At 36.1% G+C, this 17,923-nt stretch overlaps 1 protein-coding gene across 1 annotated transcript in view; it reads left to right on the top strand.

Moving 5' to 3' along the window:
* Positions 1-13,276, top strand: part of LOC123528846 (bromodomain-containing protein DDB_G0280777-like) — a 31,035-nt gene extending 17,759 nt beyond the window's left edge. The window contains exons 3-4 of the mRNA XM_053518555.1: positions 1,479-1,540; positions 10,658-13,276. Of these exons, the coding sequence (XP_053374530.1) occupies positions 1,479-1,540; positions 10,658-11,743 (1,148 nt within the window). The 3' untranslated portion in view covers positions 11,744-13,276. The remainder of the gene's footprint in view (positions 1-1,478; positions 1,541-10,657) is intronic.
* Positions 13,277-17,923: the final 4,647 nt, after the last annotated feature.

Below are 17,923 nucleotides of genomic sequence, written 5' to 3'. Positions count from 1 at the left end.
TGTTAACTTTTTGCATGAAGGCAACGTTAACTTTTTGCATGAAGGCACTTTCCTCGCGAACCACTTCACCCAGGACCTTCAAACTTCACATCCTAATAGTACTTATTGAGTACACGACCCCTATTGAGTTTGGGGTCAGAGGTCAAGGTCAAAGGTCAAGGTCAAAGGTCAAGGGGCTGCGGGGGCATTTGTCGCCATTAGTGACAGCTTTTGTTTATATAATAAAAACCATTGATTTCAAATATTCAGAAATGTTCAATAATTCAAATAAGAACTTAGGAGGCAGGGTGGGTGAAAATGAAATCGCTTAGAATCCTCATACTTGGCAAGTGACTGGTTAGACGGCCATAACATAAAATAACAAAATAAGCCTTTGTGTACTAATTACTTTTCCTATTCTGCTGATAAGATATGAATGAAACTGTATATGATTGTTCAGTACAAAGCCTACTGGTGTATATCTTACAGAATTCTGTTTTGGTTGGATGGTTCTAAGTAGAGTTGTGGGCCTTTGAAATAGAAATATTTACACTGTAGCACTGTTGTGTTTTCACCAGTTCTAGACATATTTAGGTACATAGAATGTGTATATCTATAAGTCTTACAGTATAAGATACCATGTAAGATTTATGATGGGCCAGATCAGACTAGTATGTCCAGAGTTATGTGTCCTTGATTTATCAAAAATGCTGTATTTCTCTAACTGTATGTTTACTCTTGAGCAACTTCATTTCTTTACCAATCCTAATAATATTTATACAGAATTTGGATGCAAATCAGGACTTTGTCAAATCTGATATAATATGGGTCAGATCAGATTAGAAGGTTGAGAGTTATATGCTTTGGAATTATGAAAAAATGCCATATTTCACTATTCACTCTCTAGCACCTTCTTTAAAAAAATGCTTGTAATATTTACACATAATGTGTATACTTGCAGAACCAATATCAAGTTAGAGTTCCAGTGAAGTTGGACTATTTGTTGCAGAGATACTCTTGATATATCCTAGTAGTATTTTGATGTAACATTTATATGCATTTACCAAATTGAAATGTGAAATAATAGACAAGTGTGTTGTATTTGTACTTAGTTTAGGTCTTCATACACTTAATCTTGAGGTAAGAGCAGTAGTTTACAGGTGAGCTTCTGTTGTTGAGTTATGATTGCATACAATGTACTATTTACTTCAATAATTTCACTTTCTATTTTTGCACAGAAAGGAACTTGTATCTTACTATTGTACTGCTTAACATTTATGTTTGTCTTTCTCTCAACTCATGGCTTTTTGCTATGCCCAGATATTACATATCTATTCTTCCTGCCATTTAAATGAATCTGTATGAGGAGAGGTGCACTTGTTTTTCAAAAGAAGTCTCTAGTTGTACTACTTTAAAGCCCTCATGTATAACACTAATTATATTTATTTCGTATATGTCGGGTAGACTGCATGTGTTATTTTCTTTCTGTTTATTGACAGAGATACCAGAATGGTTACGAGTTTACTCAAAGGCACCGCCAGAACATGACCACAAGTTAAAGGTACATTTTAATTTACATTTCTCATTAAATCTAACGTTGATCAGATTGATAGTTAAATGCCATTCATTTGATACAAACAACACAAAATGTTAACTTCAAGTCCTGCAAAATTCCATTTTTGCCAAAAAATGACACATAACATACACAGATATTTACCTTGTTTTGCTGTTTGAAACATTGCAGCTGTACCTGTAATAAGGTGATTGCAGATCATGTTCTTTTGAAATAAAACAGGATTTTTAAGGAATTTATACACGTCTGTACTTTGTTAAATGAGGATTTGTTGGAGAATGGTTAAGGTCAGAGATTTCGCATTACTGGTACTTGGTCTGCACTGCTTTGAATGTGAAACCCTACTTGTATGTAGAAGGTATGTAGAAATCTTGCTCCGTATTATGTTAGGAAATTATCCCTCTGGCATGTTGAGAGGTAGCAGTTCTGCCCAGATGTCTGGTTCTACTTGAAAAACTGTTTAGAGGGATACTTATATTTTTGTGCCCCCTCCCAGGGATCAGCCTACAAGGCGATTTGAGCGATATCGTCGCTTTATAGTCGGCCACTTTGCCTAATTATCGCCTCCGGGCGAAATCCAAGTCGCCGAGTTTTTCAGCGAGTTATTATCTGTTTACTTAAAGTTGCAAAACTTGATGCATATTCTAGATTAAATTATCGATAAATCCATAGTCAACCCCGCCTACTCGCCTGTCAAACTTCAGCCAATCGTAGCGTTAATATCTAACAGTGTCAATCAATAATATTGTAAGCCGCCGCCATTTTGAAAATTTTCAATCGGCGTGTAAAAAGCCGATAAACTTAACGAGAGCATGATTTTATGCAACAGTTGTATATTATTCTTTCATTTTATTAAAGATTACTTTAAAAATTATTTCAATTACCATAATTACGGTCAATTTCTGTAAATGAACGGCTCGGGTACTGTGGATAAAAAATGATTTCGCGGACGTCAGAACTGCCGTACAAAATATTGTAAAAAGATCGCCATTAACTACGAGTTTGGTATTATTTTCGAAAAAAATAATAAATAAATAAATTAAATGTATAAATCTGAACAAGTTGGTGCAAAAATCGGGCATTATAAAAGTACGAGAATCGAAACATTAATGAAAATTTTCACGCCGTTTTGATCGTGCACCTGTTAAATTTACGAATTTCGGACATGTAAATTTCGGATAAAAATTTAAAGGCGACTTTTTTATAGCTAAGTTTATACTTTATTTAGAAATTCATGAAAATGATAATGCAAGAATCAATTTCCTTAAATAATTACTGTTTATAAGTTACAGCTAGACCCACAGAAAGTGGATATATATAGGCAAGAAACTGAATGCTATGCCGATGCTTCTCCTTAAATTTCTCAACTTCTCCCTAAATTCTGTGGAGGGAGAAGTCACTTCTCCCTAAAATTTTGACCTAGGCTGATCCCTGCCTCCCCACCCCCCGATGAGTGGTGTGGGCATATAGATTTGGTCTTGTCCGTGTGCCCGTCAGTGCGTCTGTTTGTGTGTCCGAAGTTAGTGACGCGCCTACCTCAAAAAGTATTTGATATAAATTGATGAAACCTTACATGAGTCTTTATCATGATATGAACTTGCGCACCTCCTATTTTTCATCTGGGTCCTTCCCTTATTTTCAGAGTTATGGCCCCTGAAACAGTCAGAAATGCACATTTTCACCTTGTGACACACATAGCTCAAAATGTATATGATATAAATGGATGAAATCTTGCATGAGTCTTTATCAAGATGTAAACTTACACACCTCTTATTTTTGGGCTGTCTCCAACCCCTTTTTTTAGCTCACCTGTCACATAGTGACAAGGTGAGCTTTTGTGACCATCCTTCGTCCGTCCGTGCGTCAACAATTTCTTGTCTGCACGATAGAGGTTTCATTTATGATTTTATTTTAACCAAACTTGCACACAACTTGTATCACCATGAGATCTCAGTTCCTTTTTTGAACTGGCCAGGTCCCGTTATCAGTTCCAGAGTTATGGCACCAGAAAGGGCCAAAATTAGCTATTTTGACCTTGTCTGCACAATAGTAGCTTTATTTATGATTTGATTTTTACCTAACTTGCACACAACTTGTATCACCATAAGATCTCAGTGCCTTTCTTGAACTGGCCAGATTTTATTATGGGTTCCAGAGTGATGGCCCCTGAAAGGGCCAGAATTAGCTATTTTGACCTTCTCTACACAATAGCAGCTTCATTTATGATTTGAATTTGATCAAACTTGCACAAAACTTGTGTCACCATAGATCTCGGTGCCTTTCTTGAACTGGCTCGAACCCATTATGGGTTCCAGTGTTATGGCTCCTGAAAGGGCAAAAATTAGCTATTTTGACCTTGTCTGCACAATAGCAGCTTCATTTATGATTTGATTTTAACCAAACTTGCACACAACTTGTATCACCGCAAGATCTTGATTCCTTTTATTGAACTGGCCAGATTCCATCATAGGTTCAAGAGTTATGGCCCCTTAAAGGTCCAAAATTTGCTATTTTGGCTTTTGCAGCCATACAGAGACTTCATTTATGGTTTGATTTGATACAAACTTACAAAATATCTTCAACAACTATAAATCTTGGATTCCATGACGAATCTGTCAGATCCAATCGTAGGTTCCAGAGTTATTTTATATCTGATTACCTCCCCTGATTTTAATCAAAATGGATTTATATCAGTAAGTTCTTATAGGATAATTGAAGTTTCATTATTGTCATTAGTTGGACTGAGACAATCAGGGTAGATAACTATGGACTGATTTTATGTCAAATTACCTCCCTTTATTTCAAATTAAAATGGGTATATCTCCGTAACTAATGAAGATACTGATCTGAAATTTCATTTATTTCAACAGATGGACTTAGACAATCAGTGAAGATACATATTGACTAAATTTATGACAAATTATCTCCCTTTATTTTTTAGCTCAAGGTGAGCTTTTGTGATCGTGCAGCGTCTGTGCGTCCGTGCGTGTGTAAACTTTTGCTTGTGACCACTCTAGAGGTCACATTTTTCATTGGATCTTTATGAAAATTGGTCAGAATGTTCACCTTGATGATATCTAGGTCAAGTTCGAAACTGGGTCACGTGCCTTCAAAAACTAGGTCAGTAGGTCTAAAAATAGAAAAACCTTGTGACCTCTCTAGAGGCCATATATTTCACAAGATCTTCATGAAAATTGGTCAGAATGTTTATCTTGGTGATATCTAGGTCAAGTTCGAAACTGGGTCACGTGCCATCAAAAACTAGGTCAGTAGGTCAAATAATAGAAAAACCTTGTGACCTCTCTAGAGGTCATATTTTTCATGGGATCTGTATGAAAGTTGGTCTGAATGTTCATCTTGATGATATCTAGATAAAATTCGAAACTGGGTCACTTGCGGTCAAAAACTAGGTCATTAGGTCTAAAAATAGAAAAACCTTGTGACCTCTCTAGAGGCCATACTTGTGAATGGATCTTCATAAAAATTGGTCAGAATGTTCATCTTGATGATATCTAGGTCAAGTTCGAAAGTAGGTCACGTGTCCTCAAAAAGTAGGTCAGTAGGTCAAATAATAGAAAAACCTTGTGACCTCTCTAATGGCCATACTTTTCATGGGATCTGTATGAAAGTTGGTCTGAATGTTCATCTTGATGATATCTAGGTCAGTTTCGAAACTGGGTCACTTGTGATCAAAAACTAGGTCAGTAGGTCTTGAAATAGAAAAACCTTGTGACCTCTCTAGAGGCCATACTTGTGAATGGATCTTCATAAAAATTGGTCAGAATGTTCATCTTGATGATATCTAGGTCAAGTTCGAAAGTGGGTCACGTGTCTTCAAAAAGTAGGTCAGTAGGTCAAATAATGAAAAAACCTTGTGACCTCTCTAGAGGTCATATTTTTCATGGGAACTGTATGAAAGTTGGTCTGAATGTTTATCTTGATGATATATGTCAAGTTTGAAACTGGGTCAACTGCAATCAAAAACTAGGTCAGTAGGTCTTAAAATAGAAAAACCTTGTGACCTCTCTAGAGGCCATACTTGTGAATGGATCTTCATGAAAATTGGTCAGAATGTTCACCTTGATGATATCTAGGTCAAGTTTGAAACAAGGTCATGTGCCTTCAAAAACTAGGTCAGTAGGTCAAATAATAGAAAAACATTGTGACCTCTCTAGAGGCCATACTTTTCATGGGATCTGTATGAAAGTTGGTCTGAATGTTCATCTTGATGATATCTAGGTCAAGTTTGAAACTGGGTCAACTGCGTTCAAAAACTAGGTCAGTAGGTCTAAAATTAGAAAAATCTTTTGACCTCTCTAGAGGCCATATTTTTCAATGGATCTTCATGAAAATTGGTCAGAATTTTTATCTTGATAATATCTAGGTCAAGTTCAAAACTGGGTCACATGAGCTCGAAAACTAGGTCAATATGTCAAATAATAGAAAAAACGACGTCATACTCAAAACTGGGTCATGTGGGAACAGGTGAGCGATTCAGGACCATCTTGGTCCTCTTGTTATCTAAATGAATACACCTTAGCAGCTTCTAATGAGATTGGTTTGAAACGTTATTTATGTCTTCCATGGTAAGAAATAGTCATATTAGATAACTCTTGATTGAACATTTATCGATATGTATACTTTACTAATATATAGAGGATATTTGTTTGTTTTGAGTGAATATGGAATATATCTCACTGAGAAGTGAGAAAATTTCAAATATTTTCACGAGCGCGTAGCGCGAGTGAAAATGTGAAAATTTTCTCACTTCGAGGTGAGATATATTCTATATTCACGAAAAACAAACAAATTTTCTTTTTATTTTATGCTCAATTACGTTGAGATGTGCATTTTGCAACTATTTTAATCTCAGCGCGGGAAACAGACGCGCGTAAACAGACATGACGTCAGACGTGCTGTGACGTTATAAAGACGCATGCAACACAAAGTTCCATTTTGTTTTATTTCTTGCTGCATAACGGTATGAAATTCTCTTTAAGTAAAATAATTTGAATCGAGAAATATACTATAAAGAACAAAGTGCGGCTACAATTTTCATCCTGTTTTAAGCAAATAATTTAAAATTCATACGCAATGTAATGAGGGGGCAGAGCTATATTTCTCACAGTGTGAAAATATAGATTTCATATTTTCACAGTGTGAGTGATGAAATATGAAAATATTTAACTGATAGAATACAGTATTTCATTAGTTAGCATAAAATAAATTGTTGTATAGACTTGTACTCTGTATCTTCTACATGCATATACCAATGCATGATTACCTCCCCTAATTTTAATAAAAATGGATTTATCTCGGTAAATATTTATAGAACTCATTTGAAATTTCATTATTTCTTTAGTTGGACTGAGGCAATCAGGGTAGATAGCTATTGACTGATTTTATGTAAAATTACCTCCCTTTGTTATCCCCCGACGAAAGTCGGAGGGATATAGTTTTGGCGTTGTCCGTCCGTCCGTCTTTCCGTCCGTCCGTCCGTCCGTCTTTCCGTCCTTCCGTCCGTCCGGAGCCATATCTAGGAAATGGTTGGGAATATTTATTTAAAACTTCATATACATGTTCACCACTATGAGTTCTTGCGGCCCGTCAAGTTTCAGTCAGATTGCCCAAGTAACACCAGAGTTATGGCCCTTAGAAGTTTCTAGTGTTAACTATATAGGGTACTATAAATATGGCAATTTCTGCATCATAACTGTTGATATATTTCACCTAGAACTATGAAACTTAAACAGAATTTAGATCACCATAATGTGGTTGTGTACACACAATTTCGTTTGGATTTATTTGTAAATTTAGAGTTATTGCCCTTTAATTTTATAAAAATCCACATATTTGTACATAACAAACTTACCATTTGGTAGAATTTCATTAAATTTCTTTCATTCTTTTCCATGAACATTTATTGTAAACATGTGAAGTTGTGTACCCACACCTGGTCATCCCCTTACCTTGATCACACACCTCCCCCCCCCCCCCCCCCCCCCCCCCCAAAAAAAAAAAAAAAAAAAAATTCATTATTTTACATTTTTTTCAGACAAACTTCATAAACATGTTCACCACTATGAGGTTATGGGGCCCATCAAGTTTCAGACAGATTGCCCAAGTAACACCAGAGTTATGGCCCTTAGAAGTTTCTAGTGTTAACTATAATATAGGGTTCTATAGATATGGCAAGTTCTGCATCATAACTTTTGATATATTTGACCTTGAACTATGAAACTTTAACAGAATTTAGAGCACTATAATGTGGTTGTGCACACACAATTTTGTACGGATTTCGGAGTTATTGCCCTTTAATTGTCTAAAAATCCACATATTTGTACATAACAAACTTACCATTTGGCAGAATTTCATTAAATTTCTTTCATTCTTTTCTGTGAACATTTATTAGAAACATGTGAAGTTGCGCACCTACACCTGGTCATCCACTTGCCTTGGTCACACCCCCTCCCAACCCCCCTTCCCCCCCCCCCCCCCCCCCCCCAAAAAAAAAAACAAATAATTTTTTTGTTTTCATTTCTTATTTTAGATTTTTTTTCAAACCTTCCATGATTATTTATCAACATGCAAGTTCCCTCACCTCACTCCTCCATACAGTCATGCCCACCACTAATCATGCATCCTCTGCCCCCCCCCCCCCCCCCCCCCCCCCAACTTCACCCTTTTACCCTTTTTTTTATGCCCCCGAAGGGAGGCATATAGTTTTTGAACCGTCTGTCGGTCTGTCCGCAATTTTCGTGTCCGGTCCATATCTTTGTCATCGATGGATGGATTTTCAAATAACTTGGCATGAATGTGTACCACAGTAAGACGACGTGCAGTGCGCAAGACCCAGGTCCGTAGCTCAAAGGTCAAGGTCACACTTAGACGTTAAAGGATAGTGCATTGATGGGCGTGTCCGGTCCATATCTTTGTCATCGATGGATGGATTTTCAAATAACTTGGCATGAATGTGTACCACAGTAAGACGACGTGAAGTGCGCAAGACCCAGGTCCGTAGCTCAAAGGTCAAGGTCACACTTAGATGTTAAAGGATAGTGCATTGATGGGCGTGTCCGGTCCATATCTTTGTCATTGATGGATGGATTTTCAAATAACTTGGCATGAATGTGTACCACAGTAAGACGACGTGTCACACGCAAGACCCAGGTCCGTAGGTCAAAGGTCCTAAACTCTAACATCGGCCATAACTATTCATTCAAAGTGCCATCGGGGGCATGTGTCATCCTACGGATGTGCATTGATGGGCGTGTCCGGTCCATATCTTTGTCATCGATGGATGGATTTTCAAATAACTTGGCATGAATGTATACCACAGTAAGACGACGTGTCACACGCAAGACCCAGGTCCGTAGCTCAAAGGTCAAGGTCACACTTAGACGTTAAAGATCATTTTTCATGATAGTGCATTGATGGGCATGTCCGGTCCATATCTTTGTCATTCATGCATGGATTTTAAAATAACTATGCATGAATGTGTGACACAGTAAGACGATGTGTCGCGCGCAAGACCCAGCTCCGTAGGTCAAAGGTCCTAAACTCTAACATCGGCCATAACTATTCATTCAAAGTGCCATCGGGGGCATGTGTCATCCTACGGAGACAGCTCTTGTTTTTTTCATTTTTAATTTTCCATCAATATTTATAATCAACATGTGAAATTTTGTTTCCTCTCCCGTTCCCCCGCACCCCCACCCCCTAAAAAAATAAATATATACATATATAATTTTATTTCCATTCCTTTTTTTTTTTTTTTTTAAATGTTCAAAACCTTCAACATGTTAAGTTGTGACTGCACAAACCTTGCCCTCAGCCATGTTCAAGATATCTTACCTGTGTTCTCTTAAGGACATCTGTTCTTTTAAATTCAAATGTACATGTTAATCAGCAACACCTGGTGCCAAACCACTCAAAGACAATATTTCGTTCCAGTTAAACTTCAAGCTCACATTTCAATTAACTGCATTTAATATTAAAAGCTAAGCTTATTACAATAAGCATATCCCATTCAAAATAAATTCTTTAGTCAGGATCAAAGTATCATACATTTATTGTGTACTCTTTAATTAAACATTTGTTTTCTGTTAAATTGATTTTGACTAATGAAATTATTTGCTTCTTATTAACATCCTTAACTTTTTGACGGATATATTTTTTTGCCATTCCTCACCACAAACCCTTTCGGCGGGGGATACCAATTCATCGAATTTGCTTGTTTCAAGTTAAAATGGATGTATCTCAGTAACCAATGAAGATACTGATTTGAAATGTCATTTGTGCCATCAGATGGACTCGGACAATCAGGGTAGATAACTTTTGACTGAATTTACGACAAATTACCTCCTTATTATGTAAATGAATATATATCAGCAGCATCAAATGAGATTGGTTTTAAATGTTATTTAAGTCTTCCAGGGTAAGGAATAGTCATGTTAGTACAAAAATGCAGCATTTGAACCTAGGACCCTCAAACTTGGTACGGAAATTGGCCCTGATTAGGTCAAAAGGGACTGTTACAATAAAATGTTTATCCTGATGATATTTAATGTGTATGCCTATGTGCTCTATGGCAAAACTTGATCATATCATTTTGAGCAATGGTACTCAGGTGAGCGATACAGGGCCATCATGGCCCTCTTGTTAAAGCTATGGCCCCTGAAATAGTAAAAATAATGCACATTTTCACCTAATTATGTGCCTAGCTCAAAAAATATTGAATGTAAATTCATGAAACCTTGCTTAAGTCTTTATCATGATGTGACCTTGCACACTTGGCATTCTTCTTGAGAATCTTAGCGCTTATTACAGAGTTATGGCCCTTGAAATAGTCAGAATAGTGGATTTTTTGTTTGTGATGCTCATAGCTCAAAAAGTATATGGCCAAGAATAAAGAATCCTTTATCATAAAATGTTTGTTGAGGCTATATCCCTATTAAGACTGCAAACATTTGAATTATATCCCCTTATTTGTGACAAATGTACCAGTGGGAGGCACACCCTGTGTCCTACAGACACATTCTAGTTTAACTTTAATTCTGTTGATATGATAAAGCTCAAAAAGAAATATTTATATTTTTGTTTCAGTGGGATTTGTTCCAGTTGAATCAGATGGAAACATTTGATGCCATGTTGAATCGTCTCTGTAAACAGGAACTCGAAAAAATTGTGATGAGTTATGAGCGGTACCGAACAGGCCTTAATCGGGAGCTTGAAAGGCGGCGACAGGAAATGGCAAAAGATGAAGGTGATAACCAGACTAGAACTAATAATGAGAAGGATAGGCAGACACCTGTGACAAGTGGTGCAGCACAGGTTTCAAGGTCAAACTCTTCTGCTAGTGTCAAAGGTCAAGGTCAGGCTTTACGAGATCAGACAGTGCAATCAAGTGAAAGTAGCCTGTTTCAGCATGATCAAGGTACTATGTATGAAAATGAGAATATTTTACAGTTACAGAGACAGTTACAACAACAACAACAAGAGTTAGCTCAGCGACGATTGTTGGCACAGTTTCAAGAACAGCAGCAGTTGCAACAGCAGCAACAATTACAACATCAACAGCAGCAGCAGCAGCAACAACAGATGCCTAGTCAGGAGCAGCAGCTGCAATATCAGTATATGCTGCTTCGGCAGCAACAGTTGCAACAATTACAACAACAACAACAACAGCGCCAGCAGATGTCTCCCCTTCAACAGCAATATCAGCAACAGCAACAGCAAGCAGCTTATCAGCATCTGTTGCAGCAGCAACACCACTATCAGCAGCTACAACAGTTATATCAACAACAACAACAACAACAACAACAACAACAGCCTAGTCAGGCTCAGTATGTTGTTTCCCATCCAAATATCTTAATGACGCAAGGACAAATGGTGTCGAAACCATCGGTTCTCGGCTCACCACAATCAAATACACAAGTACCTGGTTCCCAGCAACTCTTCTATCAGTTGTCATCTAGCCAACAACAACAGCAGTTAAAGTCTCAGCAAGTTGGTGCTCAGCAACAATTACAAGGTCAAGGACTTTTGTCTCAACTTCAAGGTCAGGGTCAAGGTCAACAGGTTTTACAGTTGTCAGGACAGCAAGTGCAGTTAACTCCACAACAACAGCAACAGTTAACACCAGAGCAACAACAACAACTCCTGGCTCAAAATATAGAAACAAAAGTTTAGTTAGTTTCGAAAAGTTGTATAAATTTACATGTGATTTAAAGGGACTTGCTTCCAGAATAATGCCAAAATATCCTAATTTTCAAAACATTTGAATAGTTATGGTTATGTTTAAAATATTGTAAGAGACTCTTATAACACTGTTTTTACATTTTATTAACATTATGATGACATAGGGAACTGCTTCCTTAGTTTAAAAAATCTGAGGGCCAGCCCCTTTAAAATACTATAGTTTATTATTTATTTCCTGGTTATTTACTCCTTAGTCTTCCTGCAAACTGAATGTTATAATGAATAAGGATAGATTCACAGTAACTTTGATCTCACGTAGTTACATTTTTTTTTATAGTTGCTATGAAATATTATTTTAGTTGCTTTTTTATCTGTATGTATTTAGAAAAGAAAAACAAACATCTTGAAGCTTTAAAAGCTTGCATAAAGTAGTGTTATAATACATGTGTAATGTTACACACATATTGATAGGAATAAAGCTGAAGGTACATTAATTATAGAAACATTTGTATGATACATCAGAAAATGTTTTAATCCACCGAGATTCTGTGTAAGAAGTTAACAAAGATACATTATTATATGCTGATGGAAATATGTGTGTTTATACAATTTCATGTACTATAAAAGGCTACTTCATGAGGACATTAGTTTGTGGATGTCCATTTTTGCATGCGGATGCAAAGACATTGTTGTCCAAATGGCTGTCCGGTGTATGTGCATCCGTGCCCACGTCCGTCCATCCATCTGACATGCATGAAGTAATCTTGATTATATTTGGCATGAATGTTAACCTCATTGAGACAGAGTGAATTATTTCCCTTTGTTCATTAATTGGAGTTAAAAGGGTTTAAGAGTTTCCAGTTATTTTATAGACATATCTTAGACATGTTAAAATGGCATCTTTTTCAACTTAATGTTGTTTAATATTGGCAAAAATATAGATGAGCTGCACCATGAGAAAACCAACATAGGGTGTTTGCGACCAGCATGGATCCAGACCAGCCTGCGCATCCGAACAGTCTGGTCAGGATCCATGCTGTTTGCTTTCAAAGCCTATTGCAATTAGAGAAACCGTTAGTGAACAGCATGGATCCTGACCAGACTGCGTGGATGCGCAGATTGGTCTGGATCCATGCTGGTCGTAAAGGCACTATGTTGATTTTCTCATGGCGCGGCTCAGATGTCCCCTATTATTTTACATCAGTAATCACTTGTGTGAAACATTTTAAAATTCTTATGATGTTCTTTGGTCAGTGTGAATATTGTCAGTTTTATCATTTTATTATTTACTTGAAACAGGGTTACTACACACTAAATGACAGTGGCAGGTGTTACTACTATTGACACAATTAAACCTTTATTGGCATTGTTGTTTCATACCTAAACACAATAATAAATACTCAGTCATTTATATCATTATTATATTTAACTGGAATGAAATTGAATTTGTTGATATATAGAAATATTTTAGTGCAAAATTACACATGTGATATATAGAAATATTTTAGTGCAAAATTACACATGTGATATATAGAAATATTTTAGTGCAAAATTACACATGAAAATAACATCAAAAATGAAGTCACAAACAAGCAGCGTGCTGATATCCAGTTATAGTTCATACCTTCAGTTATTGGTATCGGAAATAGGATTTTGTTCTGTGCAAACTTGTAACTATTTGATAAATATTTATAGAAAGATGTATGATAAATGAAGTTAATTTACAGAAATAGGTAACCAGAAAATGCTTTTGATGCCTTGTGTTTTGTTTCGACAAGGTTAAAATGCATTTGTTACAGAGGCAGTTAATCCTGGCTGAATACCTTGGTTTTCAAGCTGTGTAAGGGGTTCAGAGCTGATATTTATGCAAAAAAAGAAAATGTCAGACTTTCCTGGGATAAATTGCAAGTTTCTTTCTTATATGTGTTAAGCATAAGCTCTGAATGAATTATTTGTTTTATGTTTACAAAAAATGTACTTGATCTACACATTGCTGATAAAATTCAGTTGAATTCACTAACTCTTCAAACTATATTTTGACAGTAGTCTGGATTAAGCTCCCCTGGCTATATGAATATAATATTAGTTCAGCACGAAAACATACATTAATGGGAGGATACCCTGTTAGTTTTGTGCCATGACGACTACCACAGTTTAACACAGAAGCACTGTTAATTTTCATCACCATGACGTGTAGATACTATTACTTTATTTAGTGTTTGGTCCCTTAATTGACTTTTTTCTTAAAAGCTCTTTTATAGTATAATCTCTATACAGCAACAATGGGGGGAGTGGGGGGTGGGGTGGGGAATAGCTTACCACAGGAAAGTGAGATTTTTTTGTTGTTTTACTGGTTTGTTGCTCAGAAGAGTTAAAATCTTTTTCAAGGATAAGATTAAGCTGGAAAAAACTCACCTCGTATGTAGTTATTTGCTCCACAGGAAAGTTTTCAATAGAGATCTTACTGTTTAATTAAATTTTTCTTACCCAGTTGTGTCATTACAAACAAGTCAGACTCAAACTTGTAGCCGATACGTGTTTCTTCCCTTGCATGTAGGTCATGACCTTAACACTGATCTGGATCGTTCATTCAAGGTCATTGTAACCTAAAACAGTTCAAAGTAGAGGTCAAACCTTGCAGGATTAATGAGCCGCACCATGAGAAAACCAACATACTGCATTTACGACCAGCATGGATCCAGACCAGCCTGCGCATTCACAAATGCACTGTGTTGGTTTTCTCATGGTGCAGCTCAATTTTTCCTGTTATCATTCCTAATCATTAAAGACACAATACCATCAGTGTTCAGCTTGTGCCATTACATTTGCAATAAGTTATTGTAATTTTTGTAGCTGCCATTATATAACAGTACTGCTGTGTATTATTTAAACTCTGCAAAAATAGTATGATGAGTAGAAAATATTTTCAGAGGTCGTTTTAGTTTATTTTCTGAATTTTAATTCTAAAATAAGGTATATACAGGTGTATGAAGACAAGGTGTCACTTCTGAAAATGTTTTACATGTTTTTATTCCGATGTAAATGAGATGTGAAACCAAAATTTGTAGTCCTGTTTGGCGCCATATAACCTATACTGTGTTGGTGCGCCGTAAAACCCAAATAAATAAATTACAAACTTGAAAGGTTTAGAAAGTATGTGACAGATGATAATTTTTTTCCATTGATAGTAGGTGTTGAAGTATTTCAATCATTGATAGTATGTTTTCTACTCCCACGGAATGTTTAGAGTAATAAATTAACTTGTAAGTTCTGATGGGCTTCGTTGGTTTGCAAAATTAACATTTTAAAGTACCAGGTTGAACTCAAGTATTGTATATTGGGATGTGATGTAACTATGTTTATTAGTAATTTAATTAAAAAGTATTCATTTTGATTAACAGATATTGAAATACATTCATAACTGAACTATGCAAACTAGCATATAAATTTATCTGTGATAATCAAGTTCAAGTTTTATATGTACAAACATTGTTAATTGTTTTCGATTGAAGCTTTTACAAGCTGGCATATTTAAAACGTTATGCATTAATGTAACATTCAGTTTTATGTGAAAATGGTTGTTTTTATACCCCCACAAAACGAAGTTTGGGGGGGTATATAGCAGTGAGCTTGGCGGTCGGTTGGTCGGTCGGTCCGTTGGTTTTGCATGGTTTCCGGATGATAACTCAAGAAAGGCTTGACCAATTTAAATAATTTTTGGTATACAGGTGTAACATCAGAAAATACTGGTCAAGTTCGAATTTGGGGTCAGTAGGTCAAAGGTCAAGGTCACAGTGACCCTGAACAGTTAAACGGTTTCCGGATGATAACTTGAGAACGCTTGGGCCTAGGATCATAAATTTTGGTACACAGGTGTAACATCATAAAATGCAGGTCAAGTTCGACTTTGAGGTCAAAGGTCAAGCAAGTTCGGCTTTAACATTGGCTTAGTTCTGTGACAAGGCCATATTGTGGGGGTATAATTCGTCACTCCTGTGACAACTCTAGTTTGCACAGACATAAAAATGAATTTAGAAACTGTTATTTTAGTCTCCTTTTTAGTCAAACAGAATTTATGTTAAAAGTGTTCACAGATTCTAGCAGGCAAGTAAAAGTATTAATGAGTGACAGTTTTTCTGATTTTAAGCGTATTTTCCCTATAAAGTCAGTTACTGTATATCTCAAATTGTTTACCTTATTATGTCGGTTATCTGCTGAAAGAACTTTATATAGTATATCAGACAATTATCTCAGCTGATTGTAAGATAAAACTGACACTAAACAGTGTGACACTGTCGTCTTGTGTGTTTGTATATTTTGATTTCCCCTAAAATTTAAAACATTGCTGAATAGTTGTTTCAGTTCCATGCACTTAAGTTATAAAAATGAGTTTGTAGACTAGTCTTAAAATGCAATGTTGCCATTGGCCAATTTAAAGATTGAAATCAGGCTTAACCAATCAGATTTTGGATTTCTGAGAGTGGTCTAGAAACTGGTAATAACCTCAGACACAGGAACAACCAGAAAGAAAGAAAAATAGCTACTGTGAAATCATTAATATTCGTGGGGTACTAATTTTCGTGGATTTCGTGGTTGAGTCAATCCACGAAATTTAATCCCAACGAACAAGTAAAATTCCCATTCATTTTATGTTCAAAAGTTGAAATCCACGAATTCTTATCCCCACAAAATTGCAGTTTTGACCAAAACCACGAAATTTCATGCCCACGAAATTAAATGATTTTACAGTATATCAGAAACACCTTGCATCAGCTGAAATTATTTTTTCTTTTCTCACAAAATACCATTTTATATCAAAGCCGGTAATATTTTAATTTTTTAAATGAATATATTTAAAGTTATTAAGTAGAATAAAAATATGACTATTAATTATATTCATGTAGTCTGGTATTAAAGTTTTGTTTTTATTGGAAAATTTCACTAGGCATCTGTTCTAAATTCGTACAAATTGGTAAGTGTGTACTTCTGCTGTAAATCAGGCCAGTAGTTTATCAGTAAACAGTAACTGGGATCCCTATATTTTGTGGTAGGGCATGAGAAAAAGACCATCTGGTTGGTCTTAAAATGTTGCATGATCCCTGTGTTACATGGGAATGCTCTGGTTCTGTTTGGTAAATATGTTTGCAAGGTCACCATAAGTCAAATAAGTCCAGTCTGTTTTGCTAGTAACTGTTCATTGATGATATCAGTAAAACTGAGGGAAACATAGTTTTATGCCTCATTTGTAATAGGTGAATAAAAATTTATTGAAGAAAATAAGGTGATGTCAAGAAGTCCTTTATCTGCACAAGAAATTGTTAATTTACAGATAGTTGGACACAATGTGATTTGTCCTGTAAAAGGGTCCTTTTGGTAGACTTTATCAAAATTCCTGTTGTCTTGTAGATCTGCAAGATACAGTGTTTTCTGTATATGGTATTTTTTCATGTGCAGGTGCTGTTTAAGGCTTCAGTAAGTTTTTCAGCAAACTATGTTACTGCTAGATTTTCCTTCATACATAAAATGTTAATGTGCAATGTAAGTCATCCCTTGTAATACAGTTGTTGTAGAGTTGTGCTATTTATTTATGAATAAAAGAACTGCATAAATATGTAATTACATTCCCATTGTAATAACTACCATAGAAACTATAAAGTTTCCGCTAGATATTGTGTGTTTACTAGACACGTGTCCTTCCATTAGTTAGTAAAAATTTTGTTTGTAAGTTGAAATACATAGTTTTAAAAAACAAAGTTATTCTTTGATGTTGAAGGTTTTTATACTCTCTGAAAGAGTGGGGCAAATAATGTGAACACCCATGGCGGGTTGCTGTCGGTTGGCATCCAACGCATGCCAGCTCTCTAAGTCGAACAGTTTTCATCTGATCTGGGCATAATATCTCGGCCAAGTTCGATAACCATCCAAATCGCCCCAGGCACTCTTGGATTATGGCCCTTTAATTACTTGAAAAACTGCAAATTTAGCCTTGTTCGCTCTCCTAGTTGAGCAGTTTTCATCCGATCTTCACCAAACTTGCTGACAATGTTTGTGGGCAAAATATCTCGGCCAAGTTGAATAACCACCCAGATCGCCCCAGGCACTCTTGGAGTATGGCCCTTGAATTAGGCCAAGTTCGATGACGGGCGTATTTTGTGACAGTCTGGCACTCTT

The sequence above is a fragment of the Mercenaria mercenaria genome, chromosome 1 (assembly GCF_021730395.1).
Source record: "Mercenaria mercenaria strain notata chromosome 1, MADL_Memer_1, whole genome shotgun sequence".
NCBI lineage: Eukaryota > Metazoa > Mollusca > Bivalvia > Venerida > Veneridae > Mercenaria > Mercenaria mercenaria.
The sequence above is the reverse complement of the archived record's forward strand: the minus strand, read 5'-3'. Positions and strand labels throughout refer to the sequence as shown.